The 22,496-nt window shown below is 38.4% G+C and overlaps 2 protein-coding genes and 1 long non-coding RNA gene across 3 annotated transcripts in view; 1 reads left to right on the plus strand and 2 right to left on the minus strand.

The window, feature by feature from the left end:
- The window catches only part of MFSD14A (major facilitator superfamily domain containing 14A), a 41,661-nt gene extending 32,969 nt beyond the window's left edge, over positions 1 to 8,692 (minus strand). Inside the window, exon 1 of the mRNA XM_041747377.1 lies at positions 8,560 to 8,692. Within this exon, the coding sequence (XP_041603311.1) occupies positions 8,560 to 8,643 (84 nt within the window). The 5' untranslated portion in view covers positions 8,644 to 8,692. The remainder of the gene's footprint in view (positions 1 to 8,559) is intronic.
- Positions 8,693 to 9,052: 360 nt separating this feature from the next.
- Positions 9,053 to 11,159, plus strand: LOC121486481. The gene is made up of 2 exons (XR_005986643.1): positions 9,053 to 9,190; positions 11,001 to 11,159. It is a non-coding gene; the product is annotated as an uncharacterized LOC121486481 (long non-coding RNA).
- Positions 11,160 to 17,997: 6,838 nt separating this feature from the next.
- The window catches only part of SLC35A3 (solute carrier family 35 member A3), a 54,556-nt gene continuing 50,057 nt past the window's right edge, over positions 17,998 to 22,496 (minus strand). Inside the window, exon 9 of the mRNA XM_041749089.1 lies at positions 17,998 to 22,371. Within this exon, the coding sequence (XP_041605023.1) occupies positions 22,281 to 22,371 (91 nt within the window). The 3' untranslated portion in view covers positions 17,998 to 22,280. The remainder of the gene's footprint in view (positions 22,372 to 22,496) is intronic.

Here is a 22,496-nt window from a genome sequence, read left to right on the forward strand (position 1 = left end):
CTGTATTATATCCATATTTATCTCTTTTGTTTTGAATAAATTCAAAAGTAGCACAAGATCTTGGGGGCATCTGGGTGGCTCAGTCAGTTAAGTGTCCAACTCTTGATCTCAGCTCAAATCTTGAGTTCAAGCCCCAAACTTGGGGGCTTAAAAAAAAAAGTAATACAAGATCTTAATTAAATTGACAAAATCTAAAAATATTTTACTGATTTAAAATTATAAATTCTTCTAGGCAGGACTTTTGACACAAGGGCTAGTGGTTTTAATGGACTCTCTATCCACAAGCAAAACTCCAGGGCAATCAGACAAAGAATATTAGGGTCATGGCCTGGGCAGAAAGACCAGGGGAAGGTTCACAGACAAGTAGCGGCAGATATCTGACCAGTGAGTAGTTTATACAGCATCAAGCGTAGAGAGTTCAGATCATAATATTATATATATATCAACAGATAGCATCTGAGGATGCTCAAGAGAATTCAGAGGTACAAAAGAAGACAAATCTGAACATAAACTGCCACATACCCAACCCCAAATGCCAAAATATGTCACCTACAACCATAATAATTACCATACCCAAAGTCTTCCATTCAGCTGAGTAATTTCTCTCCTATAGAGGTAAGGTTTTATGGCAGTCACCTCTAACTTCAACCTCAGAAGTCGGGACAATATCCTTTAATCTCACTTCTACCCTCCAATCTAATTCTCATTTTCCAAATCATACTTTCCATTAGTAACAAAGTATGGTTTCATCATCTAGGCTTTTGGCCAAGCCTTTTAAAATCTATTTACTTATTCTTATAGTCTGTAACACAAAATAGCTTCCACAAATTTGTATTTTGCTAAGTAAAGTAAGTACCTGTTTCACTTTATTTACCCTAAACTTACCTTTTTCAAGCTCATGCTCTCTGAGACAGACCCTATGCTTTATTATTCTATGATCTGGCGCATCTGGTAAATGCGTAACACGTGCTTAGTGAATGTTTGTGGAACTTGAATGAATTACTCTGTAAATCCCTTCTATCACTATAGGTATTCAGTGTAAATACTGTATTTAAATACTATTAATGGGCGCCTGGGTGGCTCAGTTGGTTAAGCATCCACCATCCATCTGCCCAGGTCATGATTCCAGAGTCCTGAGCCCCATGGTGGACTCCCTGCTCATCAAGGAGCCTGCTTTTCCCACTCGCTTTTCCCACTCCCTTTGCCCCTCCCCTGGCTCCTTCTCCCTCTCTCTCTCTCTCTCTTGCCCGCTCTCTCTCTCTAATAAATCTTTAAAAAAAAAAAAAAACACGGTTAGAAGAGCATATTTATGAATTAATCTAGCAATGTCCCCTATTAATACCCTCCTCTATGATTCAATATCTCACTGTTGGCTACCATATCCTGTAGCACATATTTAGGTCACAGATACACTAGATTAAAATCATAATGAAAGAGTACCACTGAAAACTTTTAGTGATTTACATTCAAAATCTTATTTACTCTTCCTAACAACCTTTCCAATTGGACGCTATCATCTCCATTTTACAGTCTAACGCAGCAAACAAGAGATGGAATAGAGTCTATCCAGGCAACTCCAGAGCCCAACTCTGGAGTTAGGCTGGTTGTACTGGTTGGGTTATACTGAATACACTGCCACAGACTGTCACTCTTTTAATTGTAGGGATCCAGTTTTTTTTTTTCATTTTTGTATTCAACGTGTAGCACAATGCCTGGTATAGAAGGGGTATTTCGTGACCATGGATTGATTTGAGAGCCCTAATCACGCAGTTACTAAGCTGCTAGGGAAATTAAGTTAGTCACTTTACCTCTCTCAGCAGTGAGAGATGAAGTATTACCTACAGCCTTGTCTAGCTCCCAAATTTTGAGTCTGTAATTGCCCAATCAATATGGATTTATGAATTCAGCAGTTATTATGCAGGATGTTGACTTTAATAACTTATGTTGTATACTTATCGGTGTGAACCAGGGGTTTATGTAGATTGTTAGCCAAGTCTAGAAGTAATTCTACCTATAACTGGGCATTATAATCCCATTTCTTCTTTTTTTTTAAGATTTTATTTATTCGTGAGAGACACAGAGAGAGAAAGAGAGAGAGGCAGACACAGGCAGAGGGAGAAGCAGGCTCCATGCGGGGAGCCTGACCTGGGACTCAATCCCAGGTCTCCAGGATCACGCCCTGGGCTGAAGGTGGCACTAAACCGCTGAGCCACCGGGGCTACCCTATAATCCCATTTATTAAACAGAATTTATGATGTCAGTAAACAATGAGAACAAGCTAAACTGAGGCTCATTCTTTAAAACAACTGGCCTAGACTATTAAAAATATCATAAAGAACAATATCCTAAAAAACAGCAAAAAAGTTATTTTACACTGAAGAGACATGGCAACTAAATGTAATGATTAAATTCTGTATTCAAAAAAGGGACAACTATACAGGAGTTTATTGGGACAATTAGAGAAATGTTGTTATAGCCAAAATATTACCTAGTAGTATTATATTGTTACATTTTTCTGAATATGGTGATACTACTGTAGTTATGGGGAGAATATCCTTTTTCTCAGGTCATAAATTCTCCATGTTTAAGGGGTAAAGTGTCTTGATGTCTACAACTAACTCTCAATGATTCAGAAAAAAATGAGAGAAAGGAAAAAATGTGGCAAAATGTTAATTTGTGATTGTGAATCTATGGGATGGGCAAATGAATACACATTATGGTATTTTTTGCAACTTTTTTATAGTTTTGAAGATTCTCAAAATAAAAGTTGGGAAAAATTAAAAAAGAAAAAAAGAACCAAAATAAGGTATAAGAGAGAATAATTTTGAACTTAGAATTTAAGTTATCAATCAAAAATGAGGGCAAATTATAGCCTCAGAAAGAAACACTGAATTTTCTCTGAACCATACACAACAAAGCTGAAATATGATAATACGAAAGTCTTACACACAAAAAAGACAAAGATGCTGCTTGGTTACGGGCATCTAAGAATTGCAGCTTTTCATAAAAAAGAACATTAAAAAAAATAGTGTAACTACAAAGCCACTTTCATGGATCCTAACACATTATGGTATAACTAGAGGAAATACAAGACTTTACTGCTAGTATCTGATATCCTTTGTCACAAACTCTAGTGTTTTTTCTTATTTTCTCTGACTTTAATCAAGCAAAGCAAGATACATTACTTTTGTAGAGCAAAAAGAAAACAAAACCAATCCTCAATTTCCTGGAAGTATGAATCACTGTGAACATGTTGCAACACTACTTTACTAATTAAGCCATTTTGGCTTAATTTGCAGTGAGACTTCAGATTTTACTAATATGCTATGTATCAATTTTAAAGACAGATATTTAATATTTGCATTATCACAGAAGTGAAGATGTATTGGTTGGATCGGTCCTAAACAGAAATTAAACACACTTCTTAAACTTACTCAACAAAAATATGATGAGATCAAGTTTTACTCTTAAAAAAACTCTAGAGCTTAAGATTGTATTACCTTGTGGTAAATTTTTTTTTAAGTAATCTCTACACCCAGTGTGGGGCTTGACCTTACAACCCCAAGATCAAGAGTTGCACACTCCACCAACTAAGCCAACCAGGATCCCCACTTTGTGGTAAATTTTAAAAAGATTAAGCAACATGACCATCTATCCCATCCCCCTCCATTCTCAGGAGGAAAAGATGTAACTCAAATCAAGTTAAGCCATCATTACATTAAGTGCTTAGCCCCAAGAACACTAATGGGTTACATGGTTCAAATGACTACAAACTGAACTCACTAACAAGGTAAAATAAAATAAAAAATAAAAAACCACCATCAATACAAAAATCAAACTGCCACCAATGTGCAGAATGGAGCCTAAACTTGGTGTAAACTCTAATTATTCAATTCATATGGCTTATAAAAGAGATTCTATTTATGTATTCATCAGAGACACAGAGAGAGGCAGAGGCACAAGCAGAGGGAGAAGCGGGCTCGCCCGCGGGGATCCCATGTGGGGACTCTGGGATCACACCCTGAGCCAAAGGCAGCCAAGGCAGCCACTAACCACGAACCACACGGGCGTCCCAATTTATAGGGCTTAATGAAGTATTACCTACCACTCCTTGTTTTACAAAGAGACTCCCTAAGAAGGCAAAGTATTTCATGTAGTAGAATTCATAATTGTGTTTACACATTATTGATAAAATAGACCCATTATGTAAAATAAGCTACTACTACTTCATCTGGCCCTGAAAGAGACAAAACCATTTCAGGGATCTTGATATACCGTGGCTGAAACTGTCAAAGTCAAAATAATGCTTAAAAGACAAGTTGGGCTTTAAATAATAGAGAACCTTAATTCATAAATACCTGTCAGAATGCTATCTGGGGAAAGCTATTCTTTTTAAACTTCAAACTTTGGTAGCTGTACATGGGTTACAGTTCAACTATTCATGAATTCCAGCAGATGCTATGATTATTGGGAGGCAGGTCTTCAAACTACATTAGGATGAACTGGGTATATAATCTTAAAAAAAAAAAGCTTACTAATTTATCCTCAAACATACTAACCTAAAGCAGATGCTGAACCATACGATGGAGGTAAGGAGGTCAGTCACTCACAGGACCGTCTGCCACACGCTTGCCACAGACAGTATATAGACATCCTGATGTTTCTAGGCTGGGCTAGTGACTTCAAAGGACACTTGCTTTTTGAAGGCACTGCAGCCCTCCTCCCGGCTCATATGCTAACAGCCACAGGCAAATTATTTAGCAGCTCTTGGCACTAAGAGCTGTCCTGCGGCTGCCCCTGCCAGTCTTTATAGGTGAAGGATGCAAAGGATCAGAGCTTGGGTCCAGACTTTTGAAAGGGTTACTGACTCCTACTTATGTCCTTAAAATCCAAAATACAGGAATAAAAATCTGGTGCTCTGCTTTTTCGGGTATATTTCATTTTGCACTCAGTTGAGTGTCTGCCTTCAGCTCAGGGTGTGATCCTGGATACCCGGGATCAAGTCCCACGTGGGGTTCCCTGTGGGGAGCCTGCTTTTCCCTCTGCCTGTGTCTGCCTCTCTCTGTGTGTCTTTCATGAATGAATAAATTCTTTAAAAAAAAAAAAGTTCTATTTTTGATAACACAAATAAATACCTCATCTATGTAACTCTTTAGCTCTTAGCCTCTAACAAGAATGTTTATTTTTTAAATTTATTTTTATTTTTTTTAAAGATTTTATTTATTTATTCATGAGAGACACACACAGAGAGAAAAAGAGAGAGAGAGAGGCAGAGACACAGGCAGGCTCCATGCAGGGAGTCCAACATGGGACTTGATCCCGGGTCTCCAGGATCACGCCCTGGGCTGAAGGCAGACAGACGCTCAACCGCTAAGCCACCCGGGCTGCCTCGTGGTAAGAATTTAACAAAATTGGAAGCATTCTAAAGTGTCAGAATGCACTTTTAACTCAACCATCTTATGAGATACAAAAACATGCCACACTCATTAAAATTTATAACCAAAACCTGCCTTTCTACATAAGGATGCTCCAAAAAGCAAATTCACCAATAATGCTACAATCACTTTCATCAGTAAAATGGTATACAGTGAACGATTAAATATACACCTACTGAATTTAATCTGTGGAACTATTCTGTAGTTGGTATGCATGTTCTGCCCCCCCCCCCCATAGAACTATTCTTAAACTTTTGGGAGTTATGGACTCTTTGGGGAATCTCTCAAAAAATGGACAAAGAAAATTGTGCAAACAACTTCAGGGTGTACAGACCCAGGTTTAAAACTCCTGATACAGAATCACACCCTTTCATGCGATTTCCCTTAACTGTGTACAACTCAAATGGGCAGTGTTATTAGTTTCAAGCATATTCAAATACAATTTCAAGAAAAGAAAAACATTTAGTAACAACGATTAACCAGGTTCATTTAGAAGGGTTCACAATTGGTAACTTGGCTAATACAGCTTACAAAGATGTCATTAGCAGAAAGATGAAGCAAAATAACTTCATGAACTAAAGAAAACAGAAAGGATCAAGTCAGTATCATTGGCCAAGGACCCAAAATACTAATCAGAGACTGTCAAGTGTGACGATATAGCCTCAGACACCTGACTCTGAATGAATCCACTACCAGTGGAACTTAAACACAGACACAAAACACAATGCCAAATGGCAATTTTATTCCCTTTCTTAAAAAATGTTCATAAGGGCAGTCTGACCAATTACAAGGAGAGAGGTAGAAAAGCAGGTGCCATTTTAAAATTTCTACAACTATAATACACTTTTTTTTCATTACAGCTAGAGAAGGTTAAAATACAAACACTGTAAAAAATTACCCTGGCACTGCTAGAAATATAAATATCCCATATATATATATGTATATATATATATATATATAACAATTTAGGAATAAACACAATTACAACAAAAAATTTAGGAATGCACTAGCACATACTTTTTTTAAAGAACACACTTTTAAACTCAGGCCCTATAAGATTCAAAGATGCATAAACAAAGTTTCTATTCTAAAGAGGTGTCCACTGCTTTTAGAATGGAAAGTGCAACCCAAGTGTATAAAGATGATAAATAATAATACTCACAAGCCCACAGTTCTCAATAAAGGTCTCATTTATTCTATGTCCCCTCTTAAAAACTTGGTGTAAAAACTGTGTTTTGTTTCCAAAAGCAAGCAATGAATTCACCACAACTTGAACAAGATAAATAATAAAAATCTCTTCCAAATCTCACAGCATGTGGATGAAAGCATCTGCTATAAAGTGAATCAAACGAAACTCCAAAGAGGTAACAAAATTGAACTTTACTGCACGAAACAGGAAGGTGTGTTTCTTGGTCGGAGCTCCATTCTAAATCTTTTGCAAATACTGATCTTAAAATTCATTTGTTTTTGGGATCCCTGGGTGGCGCAGCGGTTTGGCGCCTGTCTTTGGCCCAGGGCGCGATCCTGGAGACCCGGGATTGAGTCCCACGTCGGGCTCCCGGTGCATGGAGCCTGCTTCTCCCTCTGCCTGTGTCTCTGCCTCTCTCTCTCTCTGTGACTATCATAAATAAATAAAATTTAAAAAAAATTTATAAAATTCATTTGTTTTTATAAAATGCAATCCTTTAGTTGCTTCTATTTTGTAGATTTTATGTAGAATTTAAAATTTCAAGTCCCTATGGTTAACAAGGACAACCAGTATTCTTTCATGCTGTTTCTCCCCCCACATACTGGTTCTGACCAACTTCATCAAAAGGGCCTGACTACTCGTAACTGAATTAATCAAAGTAATGTGCTAATTAATCAAAACACAACAAAAAGATCTAAGGACTTGAAAGTTTTTCTCACTACATGTCAAAGCTATGATATCTAATTAAATTTACAGTTTGCTAAAAGTGTATTCTGAAGTTGCTTCATATGTCCCAAGCTTTCTAAATTTTAGTTTATTGACTGGGACGCTATTCTGAAATGTCAAAAAAAAAAAAAAAAAGTTGTCATCTATTTCAAATGAATTCGGGGAAATGCTCAGTGGTGGCCTAATGACTGTACGTAATTAGCAGTAAGCTAGCAGTCGTTCCGGGCTCCCAACTACATACATTATGTTGGAATAAACACTAATATGGAATTAAAGGGAATCATTTCTGCACACTTCTCAGGAAAGTGAAATACGTATTTTACCTTTGCATTCTATTTCAGAACGTGATATCCAGGAATGCAACAAAGACGGGAGAGTGTAGCAACGGAGAAATTTCAGCATAAAAAAAAAAAAGTATAGGCGCGTTCAACGTTCAATTAAAAACCCTACGTCCCCTGCTGGCTAGCGACAGCACACTGCATAAAGTTTATTGTGATGACAACTGTTTCTAAAAAGCACAATTTTTTCCTGCCCTCTACCTGTCTTCCTTTCAAAGCGTCTCCTCATCCTCAGGCCATGGTAATTCGACGTAGCATCTTTTATCGTAAAATGAACGAGGTGATCTCAGAACAGCGAGGTGGTTACCGCTCTGTGGACACTAGGCCCCGGCGTCCCCTGTGACGCCTCAGGCCCCGCGAGGTGGGGGGAAGCCCCCGCGGGAGCGCGTCGCCCGCACCGGCCGCAGCTCGAGCGCTGACCGAACGCGGCGCCAGAGCAGAGCGACGGCGCTCGGGGCCCCGCGGGGCGCCGCGCCAGGGGCCACCCGGGCGGCAGCATATGGGAGGCCGGGGGCTGCTCCCCGCGCGGCGCGGCGAGGGCGAGGGCGAGGGCGAGGCTGCGGCGCGAGGGGCGGCCGGGCGCCGATGCAGGCCGCCGCGGGGGCGCACGTGGGGCCCGGGGCCCGGGGCGGCGGGGGGCCGGCAGGTGCGGGAGAGGCAAGCGGCTTCCCAGGAGGCCGGGCCCCGGAGGCCGCAGGCCGGGCGCGGGAGGAAAGCCGCGGAGCAGAGGCGAGCGGGCCCCGGAGGCTGGGACGCCGGCACCGCCGGGGGGGGGGGGGGCGGGGGCACGCGCGGCGGCGGCGGCGGCGGCGCTGGGGGGAGACCGGATGGGGGCCCCGAGGGAGCTGCCCGGCGCGGCACCCCAGCTCACCGTGCCTCCGTCCTTAATGATGATCTTCTTGGCCAGCATGATACTGCGGTTCGCGGCCCGTTTCTTCTTCTTTCCCTGGGTCATTTTACCATCCTCGACTCCTGGCGCTGCTGCAGCCACTCCCGGGGCGGCCGGCCCCAGCGGCGAGTGCCGTCCCGCCGCTACTGCCGGGCCGAGCCGCTCGGGGCGCCCGCCGCCATCTTGAGGGCCCGGCCTGCCTCCGGCGGCGCGTCACATCGTGCGATCGGCGGAGGAGCCCGCCCCGCCCCGCCCCGCCCGCCCACGTGACGGCGCCCCGCCCCGCCGGGCTCGGCGGCCGCGCGGAGGGAAGCCCCGGAGGAAGGCGCCAGGCCGCCGGCAGCGGCCGCCCGGGGCTCCACGCCGCTCCGCTCGCCTGGGCCTCGCGACAGCCCTGAGCGGCGGGCACCTCGCAGTCCTTCCGTCGCTGATGAAGACACGGAAGCCTCTCGGTTCCCGGCTCGTGGAAATACGGCTGACGAACGGTTGCCCTGGACGTTGGCCGCGCCCCTCAGCCGCTCGCGCCGTCTCCCGCGCTCGAGTCGGACGGAGCCGGCGAATGCCCCCCTGCGCTTCCACGCGGACGGAGCCGGAGGCCGGGAGGCCGAGCGAGGTCAGTCAGTCCGAGCAGGACGAACATCGTACGGTCCCACTCATTCGGGAAGTAGAAGAAACAGTGAAAGGGATCAAGGGGGAAAGGAGAGAAACTGAGCGGAAATACCAGCGAGGGACGCGGAACAGGAGAGACGCCTAACTGGGAAGCGAACGAGGGGCAGTGGAGGGGGACGGGCACTGAGGGGGCCCTTGGCGGGAGGAGCACCGGGCGTTACGCCACATGCTGGCAGCTCGAAGTCCAATAAAAACATACACAAAAGAAAAAGGACGGGAACCGAAGGGAACAGTTGAATAATTTTCCAGAAATAGTGGGTAACTGAAGGTGTAAGGATAAACTGATTTTTCCGAAACAGTATTTTGTCTTCGCGCTCGCCCCATCCCTCCTGGAGCGACTGAAGCGTGTTTCCAGCAGCCCCCTAGCCCAGGACCTTTTATTTCCTGCCGATACAAACGTGGATGACCTAGGTTCTGCTTTGCAACCCACCCCGTTTACTGTGCCGCTGGAACAACTTGATGGGGGGGGGGGGGCGGCAGAAATGACCGTTGACACAAGTGAAGTATGGACGAGAGATGAAAGACCATACTGTTAAATCTGATTTTAATTGTACTATTAGGTAAGAGAATATATCCCTTTTCTTAATAGACTGAAGTCTTAAGGAGTGAAGGGATGTGATGCACGCTGCCTGCTCTCAGGTAGTTAGGAAATACCATGCTTGTAAATGTGAGAAGGGGGTTAGAGTGACAAAATGGCAAATTGTCAAAAAAAAAAAAAAAAGTAGTGTATTTAGGGCAGCCCGGGTGGCTCAGCGGTTTAGCGCCGCCTTCCGCCGGGGGCGTGATCCTAGGGACCTGAGGTCGAGTCCCACGTCGGGCTCCCTGCGTGGAGCCTGCTTCTCCCTCTGCCTGTGTCTCTGCCTCTGTGTGTGTGTGTGTGTGTGTGTGTGTGTGTCTCATGAATAAATAAATAAAATCTTAAAAAAAAAAAGTTAATTTATTCATGAGACAGAGAGAGAGGCAGAGACGCAGGCAGAGGGAGAAGCAGGCCCCGCTCAGGGAGCCGGGTATGGGACTCGATCCGGGGTCTCCAGGATCAAACCCTGGACTGAAGGCGGCATTCCTCTGAGCCACCCAGGCTGCCCATGAATAAATAAATTTTTTAAAAAATTAAAAAAAAATCTGTTCTCCTCCTTTAAAAAAAATAGTGTATTTGGGTATGGTGATTTTAAGATATGTTCACAAATTCCATGATACTGCTCTTTGGAAGAGACGGGATCTCATTCTTCCCTTCAGTGTGAGACTGGGCTGAGTGACTCTTTTCTAATAGGATATAGCAGAATTAACAGCACTGACTTCAGCGGGTAGGTCATAAAAGGCATAGCATCTTCCTGCTCATTCTCCCTTTTTCATTCATTCTGGGCCTAAGTCTGGGGAAGCCAGCTGCTATGTGATGACACTCCAGCAGCCTATGGCCAGGTCTAGATGTCCAGGAACTGAGGCCTCCTACTAACAGGTATGTGAGTAGTGTTGGAAGCAGATCCTCCAGTGCTGGTTAAACTTCATCTGATTGCAAGCGCTGCCAACATCCTGACTCCCAATTTCAGAAAATCTGAGCTAGGACCACCCAGATTAACCACTTTGGGTTCTCTGGGTCTCAGAAACTAAGATAAAAAGTACTGTTTAAAAAAAAAAAAAAAAAAGTACTGTTTTAAGCCACTAAGTTTTGGGGTAGTTTGTAATACAGCTATAGATAGCTAATACACAGGGTAAAAGGAATGTGTTTTGTTGCAACTTTTTTTTTTTTTAAATAGGCTCCACTGGGCTCACACTCAGGACCCTGAGAGCAAGACCTGAACTGAGATCAAGAGTTGGGACGCTCAACTAGCTGAGCACCCAGGCACCTCCCTATTGTTGCAACTTTTATGTAAGTTTGAGATTATTTCAAAATAAATAAAATGTTAAAAAATAAATTTGAATATTCTGTTCTATTTCTACATAGAATATTTGACTAGAAATGGAAAACAAAGCACTCTTCAATGGAAGGGAGAAGAAGGCACTTTAGCTTAATGGGTAGTTCAAGTTACATTTTACCATCAATAAATAAATTCATCATTTGTTTATTATCATTATTATTATTAAGTAGGCTCCATATCCAAGGTGGGGCTTGAACTCAAAATCAAGCATGGCATGTTCTACCGACTGAGCCAGTCAAGTACCCGTCATCATTGTTTAAAAATATTCCCTTGCTGAAACATTTCAGCCCCAACTTGAAGCTCTTTAGAGGAATCATGACAAGATTTCAAAACTAAATTCCCAGGAGCTTGTTTTGGGTGGATGTAGAGAGCTGGTAAGATAATTTATTGTGTGGTGACTCTGACTTTTCATAGCCCCTCATAATGAGACCTCACCCATCTATGCCAATTTTACCATCCTAAGGAACTGATATTCAGTCATTCAAAAAATATTTTGACTACCTTATGAGTGTTTGTCATTGGTTTACTAAACACTGAGGATACATTAGTACATGAGATCATATTTATCTACATGAAACTTAATTATACTGAAGGACAAAGTTATGAAACAAACACAAAAGGAAGATAATTGCAGTTTGTGGCAAGTGCTGTTAGTAATAATGTAATAAAGACAAACTTAACTCGTTGAATGTCCAGAATATCCCAGGCTTTATGCTAGAAGAGCTGCAAGAGTAAATAAGAGATCAGTCCTCTTCTAACAGACTTATTGTGTGTGTGTGTGTGTGTGTGTGTGTGTGTGTGTGTGTATATATATATATTTGTGCATGTTGTCTCTCAAAAAATAAAAAATAAAAAGGTCTCGATTCTAGAATAAATTTTAAACATGCCAGAACTTGAGGAAGGTGTGTGTAGAAGTTCTTCTTATATACTTTACTGGAAGAGTTCTGTCCAGCCTTGACGTGATTGGGGAGGATTCAGCTAAAGTACTAGTGGAGAGTATTAAGTATATTTAAAATATATTTAATAGTATAAAACAGGCACTAGGCACTAGAGTGAGAAAAGAATGTGTAAATGTTATATATGCTCTAATCAAATAGAAGTAAGGGAACTAACAGATACGAAGATTAGAGGAAGGAGGGAAAAATAAGTTCATTGGTTGTCACAAGGCAATTAGATGGGAATCAACTTTTTTTTTTTTTTAAGATTTCATTCATTCATTTGAGAGAAAGAGCACAAGCAAGTAGAGTCGCAGGCAGAGGGAGCAGGAGAAGCAGAATTCCCTGCTGAGGAGAGAGCCTGACACGAGGCTCAATCCCAGGACCCCAAGATCACTACCTGAGCCGAAGGCAGATGCCTAACTGACGTAACCACCCAGGTGCCTTGGGGAATCAACATTTAAAGATGATAAACTAGAAGCCTAGACAAGCAAAAAAAGGGGCTCTAAGAGCTTAACATAAAATGTCAATAGTTTAAATGTAACCACTAGAACATACAAAGCTTTCTAAACATAAAAAGGAAATTTAAAAGCAGAGAACACATTCCACATCTCAAAAGAAACAATAAATATTGGAATATCCGTAACTGTTTATTTTTCAAAAAGAAACAGGAAATTCAAACTAGAAACTAGTGAAAATTCTACTTTTGGGAGTGGTTAAGAACGGGGTGGAAGGATAGGCATGACAGCTAGACTTCTCTGAGTATACTTTTAACTTTGAACCATGTAAATCCTTTATTCAAAAATAGAATAAAAATCTTTATGTAAATTCTAAAATTGAATACAAAACAAGTTCACCTAGTTGTATCACATTATTAACATAGCCATATAGAGAAAAAGAGTGATTTCCATTAACTTTTGAACACTACATCCTTAGTGGGCTATTAGTCTAAGGACAAAAAGAACTGCAAAGAAGTCTTAAGTTTTATTCAGTATGTTTACCATTAGTAATATTGGTATTGTAGTACTGAAAAATATACTACATAATAAAACAAATATATTGTTACAAGTATTTTCAGTGTAAAAGAGAGGCAAATATAAAATTAAGAACTAATGTTAGGTATCAATTTGAATTCATGAACTTTTAAAAAATTTACTTTCTAGCTCTGTCCACTGAAATGGTCTAAAAGTAAACAGAGTCCAGATTCCATTCCCCCTAAAAACAATAGGTTCCTTGGAGAAATAGCTGATTTTCCAGGTTTGGGACATCTTGTGACTGAAGCAAGGAAAAACTCACAGACTAATGTGGTCATGTCTAAAAGACACAGGAGCTGGCCTGCAGTGATTTTTACTGGCTCTTGGCTCACATCAAAAAGAACTGTAGGGATGCCTGGGTGGCTCAGTGGTTGAGCGTCTGTCTTTGGCTCAGGGCGTGATCCTGGAGTCCCAGGATCGAGTTCCATATCAGGCTCCCTGCATGGAAACTGCTTCTCCCTCTGTTTATTTCTCTGCCTCTCTATGTCTTTGTGTCTCTCATGAATAAATAAATAAAATCTTAAAAAAAAAAAACAAAAAAAAAACTGTGACTCTAATTGACTATGATACATTGAATAACTTGAAGACCTAGTGATATTTGAAAGAAGAGGGGACATTGGGAAAAGGGAAATAGTCTTTTTTAAAATAGAATATAAACTAATAAAAGCAGAAGAAAATTAGAAAATTAAAAATTTCAATTTTTATAATATATTTTATTTTATTTTAGAGTGTGTGTGCAAAAGAAGTGGGAGAGGCAGAGAGAGAGAGAGAATCATAAGCAGGCTCATAAGCATAAAATTAGAAAATTAAAATTTTCAATTTTTATAATGTATTTTATTTTATTTTATTTTAGAGTGTGTGTGCAAAAGAAGGGGGAGAGGCAGAGAGAGAGAGAATCATAAGCAGCCCACCATGGAGTCCCACTCAGGGCTTATCTCATGACCCTGAAATCATACCTGAGCCAAAATCAAGAGTTAGAGGTTTAACTGATTATGCTACCCAGGTGCCCCTGAAAATTAAAAAAAAATTAAATCACCATTTTGCACCTCAGTGTAGTATAATAAATGATTCAGCTAAGAATCATCAATTGATGCTTAATTTATTGAACAAAAGGACTGTTAGGTAAAGAGTATTCCCATGGTGCCAAAACTTTGCTTTAGAGGCTACTAATTACTAAGTAGAAGAAAAATGACCTTTACAATGGAAAGACCTGGTAGTCAACACCTTGACCAAATGACTGATTATTGTCTTTAGTGTGATAAAATACAAAATCTATAAAATCATCTATGAAATATTCTTTCCAAAAACAAGCTGAAGCTAATCAAACCTACAGACTCCACTTCTAGTTCAAATGAAATACAAAGAATAAAGGGAACAAGTCAAAGGATACAGACAGATCAAGGAGAGGAGCTGATTTAGATTCTTTAAAAAATCACATCATGGGTGAAAAAAAGCCAAAGGGGTGCAGGGAAGGATCTTCTAGACTAATAAAACAATCGAATACAAAGCATGAAACCTCAATTATATCCTGGCTCAAAAACAAATATCTGAATATGAACTTAGATGATACAATAAAATTAATTTAAATTTTCTTGAGTATGATAATGGTATTGAGTTAAATACAAAAATGTCCTTAGGATATGCATGCTGAAGTATTTTAGGAGTCCAGGGTCCTGATGAAGCTAGTATGGAAAAATGTTGGTAATGTTGTATTTAGGTAGAGAGTAAATGAGTACAACATTCTTTCAACTTTTATGTTGAAAAATGTAATTTTTTTCAAAATGAAAAACTGAAGAAATTTAAATGAAAACGTCTTTAACAGTGATTACTTTGTGAATGCATGGAGATAACCCATGAATTTTTGAAACCTAAGCTGGCAAAATTTGTCATAGCATGACTGAAGCTATTAAAATGGCAATAAGGGGCACCTGAGTGGCTCAGTGGTTGAGCGTCTTGCCTTTGGCTTATGGCGTGATCCTGGGATCAAGTCCCACATTGCGCTCCCTGTGGGGAGCCTGCTTCGCTCCCTGCCCGTGTCTCTTCGCTCCCTGCCTCTGTGTCTCTCATGAATGAATTTAAAAAAAAATCTTTTAAAAACAATGAAATAAAATAAAGGAGACCATGTAAGTCCTCAATCATTAGAAAACATGTTTTTGTATACGCAGTGTCTTTTATTATTTATTTATTTATTTACGCAGTATCTTTTAAAAAACACTTGGGGCACCTGGGTGGCTCAGTTGGTTAAGCATCTGCCTTTGGTACAGTTCATGATTCTGGGATTGAGCCCCACATGAAGCCCGATGTCAGGCTCCCTCCTTAGCAGGGAGTATGCTTCTCTCTCTGCCCCTCCCTCCACTTGTGCTCACTCCCTCTCTCAAATAAAAAAATCTTAAGAAAAGCAAACAAAAACAAGCACATTCACAATTTTGTTACAAATATGTAAGTTTGATTTGCCAAATTTAGCTAAACTCCTTAAATACCTTACATTTAATGCACATTTTAGTAAGAGTGTATTTTCAGATGATTACCCCCCATTGTAGCGATATCCATTCTTCTTTTAGATTTTCAGGGAGGTCTATTTTTAAAAGGTTGAAAATGTGTAACTCAAGTAAACTATTTCCAAAGGAATAATATGTTACTTTTTTTTTTTTAAGATTTTATTTATTTACTCATGAGAGACACAGAGAGAGAGGCAGAGACACAGGCAGAGGGAGAAGCAGGCTCCATGCATGGAGCCCGAAGCAGGACTCCAAGCAGGACTCGATCCCAGGATTCCAGGATCACGCCCCAGGTGAAGGGAGGTGCTAAACCGCTGAGTCACCCAGGGATCCCCTGTTACTTGTTTTAAAGAAGTTATTTTTATGTATTAGAAATCCTAAACGAATAAATGTAAATAGGTTCATAAATAAAAAATTGGTTAGATCCAATGGAGGGCTGATGCTTAACTCTAGCAAAGGATTAGGGGAAATGTGGACCTATCAATTAACAGTGAGCCTATACTGTCAGCCAAAGTAGGCTGGTGCTCCCCCTGCCCGTGCTTTCTGTCAAATAAATTTAGAAAAGAAAAAAGAAAAAAAAAGTACCAGAAAAAGAAATCCTTCCAGAGAGGCATTTATGTTCTAATGCCTGAAGTGGCAAAATAAATAAATAAATAAAATAAGCTCAGGACACCTGGGTGGCTCATTGGTTGAGCATCTGCCTTCAGCTCAGGGAGTGATCCCAGGTATAGGGATGGAGTCCCACATCAGGCTCCTCACGGGGAGTCTGCTTCTCCCTCTACCTGTGTCTCTGCCTCTGTGTCTCTCGAGTAAATAAAAAAAAAAAAAAATCTTAAAAAAAATAAAAGCTCAAAATTGTATATTAATATACAGTATGTCTATAAATTAATTTTTAAATTTGTTCTTTAAAAAATAGCTCTGCATTGAATAGTCATTAAACATTAGCACTGGGATCCCTGGGTGGCGCAGCGGTTTGGCGCCTGCCTTTGGCCCAGGGCGCAATCCTGGAGACCCAGGATCGAATCCCACATCGGGCTCCCGGTGCAAGGAGCCTGCTTCTCCCTCTGCCTATGTCTCTGCCTTTCTCTCTCTCTCTCTCTCTCTGTGACTATCATAAAAAAAAAAAAAAAAAAAAAACATTAGCACTAAAAACTAAATAATACTGTATGTGCTCCTTAGCACTATATCTGATTATGTTTTTCTACACTCAAATCATAAGTTCAGAATCATTTGACAACATTTCTGAAATTAAGTATAAAAGTCTCTATAAACAACTGTCATTGCTGGTGTCATCCTCATCAGTTCAGAAGAATGTGTGTAGACATAAATGGCCACTGTGTAAGGAATTTGGCCTTACCCGAAGAAAGTTCTGGACTACATCTTTAGGACCTCACACCTGAATATTTATGCTAACAGATGACTGAAGATGAGCCTCTGTAACCTGATGTCAGCCAGTTTTCCAGGGAGGGGAAGGGCTGGAGAGTTCAACCATCTAGGCAAAGAATCAGTCATGCCAAGCAATAAAGTTTCAATGAAAATTTGGACACCAAAACATGAGTGAGCTTTCCTGATCGGCAATATTGTGTGTATACTATGGCCAGAAATAGATAACTGTCCGTGACCCCAAAGGGAGTAAACAACTGGAAAGGACAACTAGAGTTTGGACCCCTCGTAGACTTTATCCTATATGTCTCTTCCTTTGGCTGGTTCAAATTTGCATCCTTTCCTGGTAAAAAAACGTGATTGTGAGTATAATAGTTTTCAGTGAGTTCTGTCTTTCTAGTGAATTATTGGGAAACCTCTGAATTTGCAGTCACCAAGACTCTACTATACCAGAATTTCACATCTTTAGGATTTAAAGGCAAGTTATTTCCTCTTTGCTGTTTTCGTTTTTGGAATATGTATGTTATAATCAATTCTGCTTTGAAACAATTCAAAACTTTTAAGGATCTTAAGAAAGACTACTTACTAATGCTGGTCACCATCTGTTGAATGGCAGTAATTATCTGAAGATTCGATTGTGAGGTGTATTTGCATTGCATTGGAATTCAAGGAGTATGATATACTTCCAACAAAAGAAGTATTCCAATTCCAAAAAGATGTAAAGATTTTCAGTTAATGCTCTTCACAAAAAGAAACCAAAGTATGCATTTTTAAATGCTGATATTCTCAAATAAATAAATTAAATGCTGATAGTCTTTAGTGAACTTTAAAACAAAGCATTTCGTACAAGGTTATTTCACTAATAGAGATGGAAATGAATGAAATCCTTCATATTGCTTACCATTTGATGTCTGTGCACTGAATTTGACAGTCACAAAGAAGCAACTATATTCAATGATTTATGAAGAAAATATATACCAATTACTGTAATCACTTAACCTTGAGGCTAGCAAAGAGATAATTTATTTAAAACAACAACAACAAAAAATTAGGCTATTATCACACAGAGAAGTTCTAACTAGTTTAAATAAAACCCAGTCTTCCATGCTAAAGTATAGGCTAGAAAAAAGGAATGAAGATCACACATGATAAAGGTAACTAGAGAGGTATAGAAAAGATCAGGGAGTCATTTTTGATATATATAGAAGAGTCTAATTAATAGTTAAATCAAACAGGTGAAAAGGGAAACAAGGAAATATAGGAAGAAATTTATATAGTTAATTATGAAAATCTTTTTCATATATCTACTAAATAGATAATAACTGGATACCAAAAAACGACAAAGAGAAATTGATCCATTAAAAAGCCATTTAACAAAAGACCAATTTTTTATACATTCCTCTAAATTATGTCCATAAAAAATTAAATATACAAATCACATTCCCAAACTCAAAGGAATCTTTCCAAACAAATGAAATACAGAGACATATGAATAAATTCAAAATTCAAATCATTAAAAAAATATTTTAAAAATCACAGTAAATTATATCTTATAATAAGAAATAAAACAACCAAATGAAGGCTATATACCTTTGTTAAAAGTTTCAAAAGCTCAATGATGGAGCAACGGTGCATAATTATTTATTTAAATTATTTATTTAAATAAGTATTGTTTACTAATGCTTATATACTTACTTTAACATTGTTAGATAATAGATTTAAAGAGCAAATGTTGAAACATCCAAAAAATTGAATTATAGTTATTCGTAAAATGTCAATTTCCCCATGTGTCCAAAGTTGTGAATTACAGTAATATCCTCCAGAAAAGTCAGGTATTTGGTAAAGCAAGGCACATAGGACCAGATTTTGATATAAAGGTGCTTTTTCTTTGGTCCTGTAATTATTTTAAATATGCTACATAACTGGGAGATTATTAAGATGACTTTCAATATAGCATAAATAACTTTCATAAACCTTTTCTTATGTAAAGCATACATCCATGTGTAATTAAATATTATAACAATGAAAGTGTAAATAAAATGAATGATGCTAAAGCCTATTTTTAAAAACAACTCAGTTGAATGACAATACAATGACATTTTAAAAGTCTAGTAATTTGATATGTAGGAAAAGTGTAGCAATTCTTAATAATCAGTATTACACTGAATCTACTGGGCACAAAGTCAATTGGTTTCTTTTCAGATTCTGTCTCCTTAGAATCTAGTTTAAATATCAAACTACCTTTCCTTCAATGAAACTGTGACATTCAAAATAAATTGATGTAAACATTTAAGTTTTGCATCTCTAAACTACAATTTCCACCATAAAAGTAGCCTACAGCTTCCCTAAAATCACTTATTAAAAAACTGATGATTTTACTGTATTGAAACATCTACATGTTGAATTTCAAACTTTTCTTCCCAAATACCATATTCTTAATTTATATTAGAACTATCAACTGGCACTCCTCTCCCATGAATTAGGACATTTTTATAATGAACAAAGTAGTTGAGAGATAACAAGTAAACTTTTAAAAGTAAGAATTTAAATAATCAAGAAGTCATCATTATTTAAGATTGATACAATAAGGCTTTTGGAGGTCATCAAAACACACCACACACACACACACACACACACACACACACACACACACAAATGGCATTATCTGTTAAAATGACATGGTCTACAAACAGGCTCACCTTCTCAAATACGATTCCTTCTCTATGAATTAAAAATTATAAGCTACACAACCCAATCTCTGTTAACAACTTCAAACCCTCTAGAAAAGCAAGATATAAATTAAGTTGTCTAATAAAAGTTTGGTTTGAAAATGTGCTTTGGACTACTTTGTCCTTTCTCACAAATCTTGCTTATATTTTTACAAGCCTAATTGAGAATCTTGAAAATTCTGTTATCTTGGACACCTGAAAATATATTATGGTAATTAACATGTCTAATAGCCAGTATTTGCTTTTATCATTTTTTTTAAGGGACAGACTAAGCCTGAGTTAACAATTAGTTGTAAATGTACATTGAATTAATATATATTAGTACCCCACTAGTATTCCCATGTGGTCTGAAGATAAATCTTTGTATTTACTCTTGAATTCTTTGCATTTGCAGGATTTAGATTTCACTCAGCAGTAGACAGTAAGATGTAAGTCTGAATGCTGTTACAATCTAAAAGCACCATGCTCGGAATGTGGTAAATTTATTAAACAAATACTCTCAAAGGTGGTGACTGAAAATCATAGGTCAGGCTTCCAGAAAATTTGGTTAGTTCCAACTTGTAATCACTAGCAAATTGATTTAAGATATTTTGTCATTTTTTTTAATTTTTAAAATATTATTTATGTATTTATTCATGAGAGACATACAGAGAGAGAGAGGCAGAGACACAGGCAGAGAGAAGCAGGCTCCATGCAGGAAGCCCGATGTGGGACTCGATCCCGCGACTCTGGGATCACCCCCTGAGCCAAAGGCAGATGCTCAACCGCTGAGCCACCCAGGCGTCCCTATTTTGTCACTTTAAACACTTGTGAACTCTGAATGGAATAGATTAGGCCTGTGTCCTATAGAGACTAGGTTTGCATAAGCAAAGTAACACAGTCCCATAAGCCAAAGTACCCAAAAGTTTGTAACATAGTATTTTTGAGCCAAATTCTATTTAACAAAATCCATCATAACTATACAAAAATATTTTTTTACCATTTTTATATTATTAGAATGGGAGACTTTAAAAATATATAAAGCATAAATGAAAAAATAAAGTAAAATACTTCTTATACACAATTGGTAATTCTACCTATAGTCAATAATTAAATTAAACCCATAACCCAATTTTAGAAAGTTCTTGCCCACCAATTCACCTTACCATTTTTGCTATATTTTCTCTCTCTCGAAACAACTTATTAAATAACTCATGTAATTTACAACTTCAACTCCAGTGCTAATTAAAATGGAAAAGAAACCACTATTTTAAATCAAAGTGGTGCCTCCTTCCCAGCAGCTTTTATAGGGTCACAAAAAGGGAACTCGGAATTCGCTACCTCTCCCAGACGTATTCCTGGGGAGGATGGGTTTATGAGAGGCCTAAAAGGTCCTTCTCAGCAGCCTTCAGTTTACAGCTTTAGGGCCACTTAAAATAATGTGATATCATGGCAATCTGGAATGTCTCTAAGAAAGGTCATTTTGGTCTCAATTTATTGACATCTATACTATAATTATTTTGGTTGTTTTTTTAACAGTTGTAGATTAAAGGAAATTTTTTACAGAGCAATGACTAAAATATTCATTTAAAGACATTCTAGTTGTGTACAGTATATACTTTGATAGTTCAAAATTCTCCAAATGGAGATATTAGACAATAATTATTTTAAATTATTAAATGAGTATTTAATCCTTTTAAATTACATTTTGAAACTTTAATGGAAATTACCACATACAGAAGCTTAATTTAAAGAAATATTAAGGATTTATCTGATTTACAGAAAAGAAATGCAATTAAGAGATTAAAGACAAAACTCCATTAGTGCAAAATCTGGCTCCTGTCTAGCACAGGAGCAACTGGATTGCTTTCAGCAGTTTCAAAGCACTAAAAGATCTTAAAATGTAGATGGAGAAATAGATGTATTTCCCTACATTAAATTTAAATATGAATTTTATTTTCTCACAAATTAGACCCAGAACGTAACATTATCATTTTATGTAGTTGAACAAATGACATTTAGCAATCCTTTCTTTAGTAATCTTTTGTATAAATATAAAAATCTCAGATACATGAAAATGTTATTCAAATCATACTTCTATTCACAGCTTAATAGGCAATTATAATTTTCAAACTTTGAATATTCCATGTGATTTGATATTTCTGTACAGAAAAAGATAAAAAAATTTAATAAGGTTAAATAGATCTAACTTGCAAAAATTGGTATCTGATATTTGTTGTGTGCTCTTGCAAAGAGTGCATAGAACATTTCTGCAGCAATCAAAAGGTAAAATCTTTTTAAACTCAGATTTCAAGTTTTCTCCAATAATTATTCTAATCCCTGGAAATACTTTCAAGCTTTGATATCTAGATGTAATAGGTATTTCGTTAACATATACATATATTTTATCCTTAAACTTTTATATTTTCAAACCATTTGAACAATATGATGAGATTCAGCATGATGATATCTTCTTAGAATCTGTAGAAGTCGTCTATGCAAGATTAATGTTGAGATTCCTAGTGCACCATTTGAAAAACCAGTTAAAGATAGTATACGACTATGCTTTAGTAGGATTGCCTGTAGGTTTGGGATCATAACCATATAGGAAAGTAGCTGTTATTACAAGGATGGCTCCAAGGAAAAAGACACTAAATAGATGAAGAAAGAAATGAAAAAGAGAAAATCAGATTAAAAGCAAAACAAATTCTATTTATTCACTTATAAAAATAATTATAATTTGGGAAAAAATGTTCTAGTATATGGCTAACAAATC

Source organism: Vulpes lagopus, chromosome 3, assembly GCF_018345385.1.
Source record: "Vulpes lagopus strain Blue_001 chromosome 3, ASM1834538v1, whole genome shotgun sequence".
NCBI classification, from domain to species: Eukaryota; Metazoa; Chordata; class Mammalia; order Carnivora; family Canidae; genus Vulpes; species Vulpes lagopus.